General features: G+C 49.0%; 1 protein-coding gene across 1 annotated transcript in view; it reads right to left on the bottom strand.

Annotated features, from left to right (window-relative positions):
• Nucleotides 1-217: 217 nt before the first annotated feature.
• LOC145393053 (uncharacterized) overlaps nucleotides 218-6,000 on the bottom strand; it is a 131,264-nt gene continuing 125,481 nt past the window's right edge. The window contains exons 4-7 of the mRNA XM_080267391.1: nucleotides 5,114-5,313; nucleotides 4,617-4,748; nucleotides 3,551-3,638; nucleotides 218-2,368 (exon numbers count right to left, since the gene is read on the bottom strand). Of these exons, the coding sequence (XP_080123517.1) occupies nucleotides 218-2,368; nucleotides 3,551-3,638; nucleotides 4,617-4,748; nucleotides 5,114-5,313 (2,571 nt within the window). The remainder of the gene's footprint in view (nucleotides 2,369-3,550; nucleotides 3,639-4,616; nucleotides 4,749-5,113; nucleotides 5,314-6,000) is intronic.

Below are 6,000 nucleotides of genomic sequence, written 5' to 3'. Positions count from 1 at the left end.
AATATCATTTCAAATATCCTGGTTGTGCTCATACTCAAGTGATTTTTAGTCTAGAGCCGCTTGCTTTTACATTTGTAAGTACAACACATTTAATGTAATAAATACACCAAGTTAACTGCTGTCAATTCATGAGTCCAATGGCATGAACGGAGTGCTACTGTGAACCCAACTGTCCCACGAAAAAATTACCGTAGATCCTACTTAAGGTTACTGAGCGTTAGCAGGAAGTCTCCATGACAGAAGACGCTGTTGACGGTGTTTGCTGGCCCTCCTGTGTCTCCTCTGTGGGGAAGGGAGGCGGTGGGCTGGAGTCCTGCCTGGGCAGGGTATGAAGAGTGTGATCTAAACTCGACTCTTCATTCTGCAAGGTGGAGGTTCGGCTGAAGGACGAGGTGGTGCTGGAGTCCTCACGCTGAAGGGAAGCAGATCTGGTCTGGGATGATGCACTGGAGTCTTCACGATGGAAGTAATCCATACGGTAGGGGAAGGTGGGGCTAGAGTCTTCTCGGTGAAGGGAAGGAGTCCTGCAGCTGGTTGAAGTGGGGCTCGAGTCTTCACGTTGAAGGCTGGCTGTTCTGTGTTGGCTGGGCGAAGGGGTGGAGTCTTCCCGCTGGAGGCCAGCTGCTCTGCGATGGTTGGGAGGAGTGGAGTCGTCCCGCAGTAGACTGGCTGCTCTGCGATGATTGGGCGAAGGGGAGGAGTCTTCCCGCTGCAGGCCAGCTGTTTTGCGATGGGGTGACGTTGGTGTTGGGGTGGATTCTTGCCGGAGAAGCTGGTAGCCATCAGGGCGGAGCAAAGTGGGGCTGGAGTCCCGACGGTTGAGGTGGCGGGCTGCCAGGCGAGGAGAGGGAGACCCTGAGTCCTGACGCATGTACAGAGTGTGACCTGCTCTGAACGGTGAAGGAGGAGGTGCAGCTGGGAATGAATAGTCTAGTTCAGGGAAAATCTCCTCCACATAAGTCGGGAGTGACGTGTGGGTGGCCGGGACATCCAGCAGTGTGGGGCTGGGTGGAATACATTGACTATATTGCCGCCTCAGCACCCGCCGTCCATTAGCACGCCCATTACTGCGTCCATTACTTCGAGTTGCATGCCCACGGAAACCAGTGGGGGAAGGTGAGGGTGAGGGGGACACAGGGGGTTCCAGCACATGCAAAGGCTGTGGTGTGGGGGAGCAGAAGACTGGGGAAGGAGAAGAATTAGGAGAGCTGGGTGGGGAGAGAGAGGGAGTTGACGCACGACTTGTATCATTACTTGGATTGTCTATGCTGAGTGCTGGCACCATCAGGTGGAATGACACCGACTCACTGGCATCATCAGAGCCACTGGAGGACTCACTCGACTGTTTCTGAGGGCCGCCAGCACTGTCTGAGCGGCGCACAACTGGGGTTTGTGCACTGTCTGACCGCTTCCACCCGGAGGGCTCCTCATTTTGATCTGGGGCTGTGGCCGAGTTACATCGGCGCAGTGACGGTACAGTGAACACCGCACACTGGGGCTCCTCCTCCGTGCTACCATTAGGCGCAAGAAGGCTAGAACCACGACTGTTGCTGTAGTTAGAGCCATCTATGAGACCGGAATGCGCAGCCAGATGTTCACACGATGACCGTAGGTGACCTCCCAGGGTTGGAACAGCCAGAGAGGACATGGCTGCAGCATTGGGAGCCAGGCTGGATAGAGACAACTCCTGCCCCAGCTGACGATGGAGCTGTTTTTGGCGACTTCGCTTGTCATTGGGGCGTGGTGATGGCTCCTCTGACTTCAGGGCACGGGTGGGCACTGGAGAGGAAGGAGCAACAGGCATTACAGATGGGTTGATGCCAAGACGGAAGGACTGTATCTTGTGACGTCCACTGCGAGGTGATGGAGTGAGCGAGGGGCGTGGTGAGGCCAGAAGCGAAGGACTTGGACTATCCATACTTTCTGATCTGCTGCTGTACGTTTCACCCACGGAATCTTCCATGAACACCGAATCTGATCCAATGGAGCGGTTATCAAATTCAGGAGAATCTAGGGACACGACAGAGGCAATTCGACCACGACCGGGAAGAGGAAGCCGCGCGAGGTCAGTGTTATCGGTGACGCTGCGAACCGATCCACACGGAGAGATGTTGGGTGTTGGCTGGATGACGTTGATGTCGATGGTCTGGATCCACTCCGCGGTGGCGTGGTCGCTGTCCCAGTCCATCCCACCCAGCTGCAGGAGTGGTTTGTTGCCTCGCGGTCCCAGCCTCGGCACCCCTAGTAAGGCCATGGGTGTCATCTCCCCGGACAGGTCGTGCACCGAGGACGCCATGCTGTACCCATCACTACTGGACCCCGTGGACTGCAGCCGAACCCCAGGCACTGACAGGAACTCGGACCGGACCTGAGGAAATATTAAACCTTAGAATGCTAGAACCTATTAATATCATCAGTAAAACCTTCTGTAATTTTAACCTCTTGAATACAGTACGCATGTTTGCAATGCTACCTTGTAAAATGCATGAAATCAATAATAATAGAAGAAAATTCGTCTTATCCTCATGAATAACAGAAGACAATACTAACATAACGCTCGAAATATTATCGCCTACAACGTTAACCCTTTGCATACGAAAAGCCAGTACCAAAATACGTAAAATCGTCTAGTGGTAGCCAGAATAAAACAATTAATATTTCTGACGTTATAAAAGGGCATTGGAGATTGTCTAGAACCTTTTACAGCACGAGAAGCCACTCCAATGACAAATAAACATATAAAATAGTCTATTAATAATAAGAGCAAAGGAAGCCAATATTTAGGACAGGGTTGAGTGTTACGGTGGAAGATTAAGGGCTATGAAATTAAGCTGTTTATTGGGGAGATGTAACAGATTCAGCCCTGCTTGGACCCTCTTCATGTATGTATAGATATGTTACATAAGCGTTTATATATAGCAAGGCGTATAGACAAATATATTCTGTCTCGACTCATACATAAAGGGAGTCAAAATAGGGCCCAAAATCCAGGTCCTTGATTATATAGCTAGGTAAACAGGCACTAGGAGAAACAAGCTTCGTCTAAGAGTCTGACCGGCCCTAGAATCAAACACCAGGGCTCTTACTCTCGCCGGGTAAGGAAGCTCCCTATCACCTCTTTCTTAGCGATTTATTTCCTCTCACCTTACTGTCCTCTTCTGCGTCAAGTAAATCCTTCCAATATCGCCATACTCTGCAGCAACAACGTAGAAAAAGGGCATTAAACGACCATATCCGAAAATAAATCGCTAAGGAAGAGGTGTTAGGGGGCCTCCATATCCAACGAGAATACGGGAGAATACGAGAGAATACGGGGGAATACGAGAATACGGGCCAAGATCTTCCGTTGCGTGCTGATTATGTTGCTACTGCACCACCAACCCGCGAGTGTACCTAAGCGGAAGGACTTTTCCCTTACTGCTGACCGACTGAGTGTACAGGAAGTCTTGTGTGTGTGTGTGTGTGTGTGTGTGTGTGTGTGTGTGTGTGTGTGTGTGTGTGTGTGTGTGTGTGTGTGTGTGTGTGTGTTTACTGCTGACTGCTGACTTACCGAGTGTGCCTGGGAAGCGTCGTCTCGTTCGAAGGAAGAGTTGCGCGAGCAGTTGATCCTCATGACACTACCAGGGAGGCTCTTGACTCTGTGGGAAGTAGTCAGGAAGTAGTCACACACACACACACACACACACACACACACACACACACACACACACACACACACACACACACACACACACACACACAAAGGACACTCCAAAATGGCTAAACAGCATCTATATACTTTCAGGTGTAAGAATAAGATAAAAATTGTCATAATATTATTGAAAATTAAACTCGAGTAAATATATCTGTATACGAGGCTGATAATAACTAATGATAAAACAAGCATATATTTATTAATCTGATTATTATTTACAGCGTTATTTACAGGCTCTCTTGATACTCTAATTACGATGCTAATAACGCATTCCAATAACATGTGGTTAATATAATACGTCTTTTCAAGGCTTATATTAACTCAGGATTCGCACTTCTCTTCCTTCCTCCTCTCCTATCCCCCCCTTCTTCTTCCTCCCCACCAGTTCTCCTTCCCTCTCCATCCTCCCTCCCTCTCCACCGCTTCCCCTTCTCCCCTTTCCATCCCCCCCTCTTCTCCATCACCATCCCTACCTTCCCCTTTCTCCTCCCCTCCCTTCCACCACCTCCCCCAACATTCCCCTTTCCTCCTTTTCGAAGCGTATCTGACAAGGATAGCACTCAATAAACAACGCAGCCATAGATTCAGAGATACAGGTCCCCATTAAGCTCAGCCTCTTTTACACTCCTCTTCCTTTCCATCTCCACCCACGTCCTCTCCGTCTCCCTTCTCGCTTATTCCCCCTTCCACTATCCCTGTCATCCTCCCTCCCTTTCCCCTTGCTCCCCCTTTCATCCCATCCCTCTCCTACACTCTCCCTTTCACTCTTCTCTCCACCTACTCCTCCACTATCCCTCACACCTTCCTCTCCCTCTCCACATACTCCTCCACTACCCCTCACACCTTCCTCTCCCTCTCCACATACTCCTCCACTATCCCTCTCACCTTCCTCTCCCTCTCCACCTTCTCCTTCGAGCCTCACCTGAAGGAGTTGTTAAGGCTTGAGTAGGAGTCCACGGAGCGCTGTGTGGGTAGGGGCGCCGATCCAGTCTCACCCCGGTTGTAACAAATGCCTAGGGAGTCAACACCACTGCCTGTCTTGCCCGCTTCGTGGCTGTGAAAAAGGGGACGGGGATAGTATTGTCATTACCTTTATCATCATTATCATTATCATCATCATTATCATCATCGACATTGGTATTTTCAGCATCACCACCACTACCACCATCATTGTGTGTGTGTGTGTGTGTGTGTGTGTGTGTGTGTGTGTGTGTGTGTGTGTGTGTGTGTGTGTGTGTGTGTGTGTGTGTGTGTGTGTGTGTGTATTGCATCAACCTAGCACTTCTTGACACTCCCATCACCACATCTCAACACCATGCAAACAATCTACATCCACACTTTCCAAAACTCCCTATAGCAGCCCCAAGAATCCCTCTATATTCTTCAAGGGCACAATCTTCTCCCACAAGTCCGACCTACCTCCCAGGACTCGAGCACCAGTAGTCATAGTAGTCCAAGGGTCGTCCAGGCATATCCTCGAGGCTGGGGTAGAGTTCGTACTTGCGTCGGGGCTTGCACTTGCTCTTGTATAATATGATGGTGACGGAGAAGACGAAGAACAGGGCCAGCGTGACGGCGGTTCGAATCCCGGTCCACACGTCGTAGGTCGAGTAGAATTCCTGGGGTGAAGGTAATGGTGTTGTTTATTATTGTTGTCGTAAAATATGAATAAATGGAAATTAAATAAAGATAATAAAGGAATAATTGCCTTCATCATCATCATCATCAATCATCATCATCATCGTCATCATCATCAATCATCATCATCATCATCATCATCAACATCAACGTCATCGTCAATTAATATCTAAAAACTACTACTACTGCTACTACTACTACTACTAACAAAATCATCACACACTATTTAGGACAATTAGATTATATTGTCACTACATCAGTATCTCCATAGGGATAGCTAGTAGCCTTGGAAGGAATAGGCGGTGGCTGAGTGGTTAGAGAAGTGGCCTGGTGTCCAAAAAGACGCGAGTTCGATCCTACGCTGGGGCAGGGAACAGTTCAATGATATAAATTCGTTAAAAAAGACTCTGGTATTTTCCTGTAAGACCCACCGACATGTTATATAAAAAAAAATACCCACTTTAATTCCACTATACCAGCCCTGAATGAAGCAGCTCCAGCATGTACCCAGTATGGACGGTGGGTATTAGTGCCGAAGAGGGGGCATGTGAAGGTGCGTGGCATGTAAGAGGACTGCAGGGACTCAGGGAACGGGGTATCATGTCTATGCCCAGAATATATATAAAAAGAAAAAAAATATTACTCTCACTTCAGTCAATATGGACACT

The sequence above is a fragment of the Coenobita brevimanus genome, chromosome 23 (assembly GCF_032717465.1).
Source record: "Coenobita brevimanus isolate Jiangsu-jjx chromosome 23, ASM3271746v2, whole genome shotgun sequence".
Taxonomy (NCBI): Eukaryota; Metazoa; Arthropoda; class Malacostraca; order Decapoda; family Coenobitidae; genus Coenobita; species Coenobita brevimanus.
This window is presented reverse-complemented; position numbering and strand designations above follow the sequence as displayed.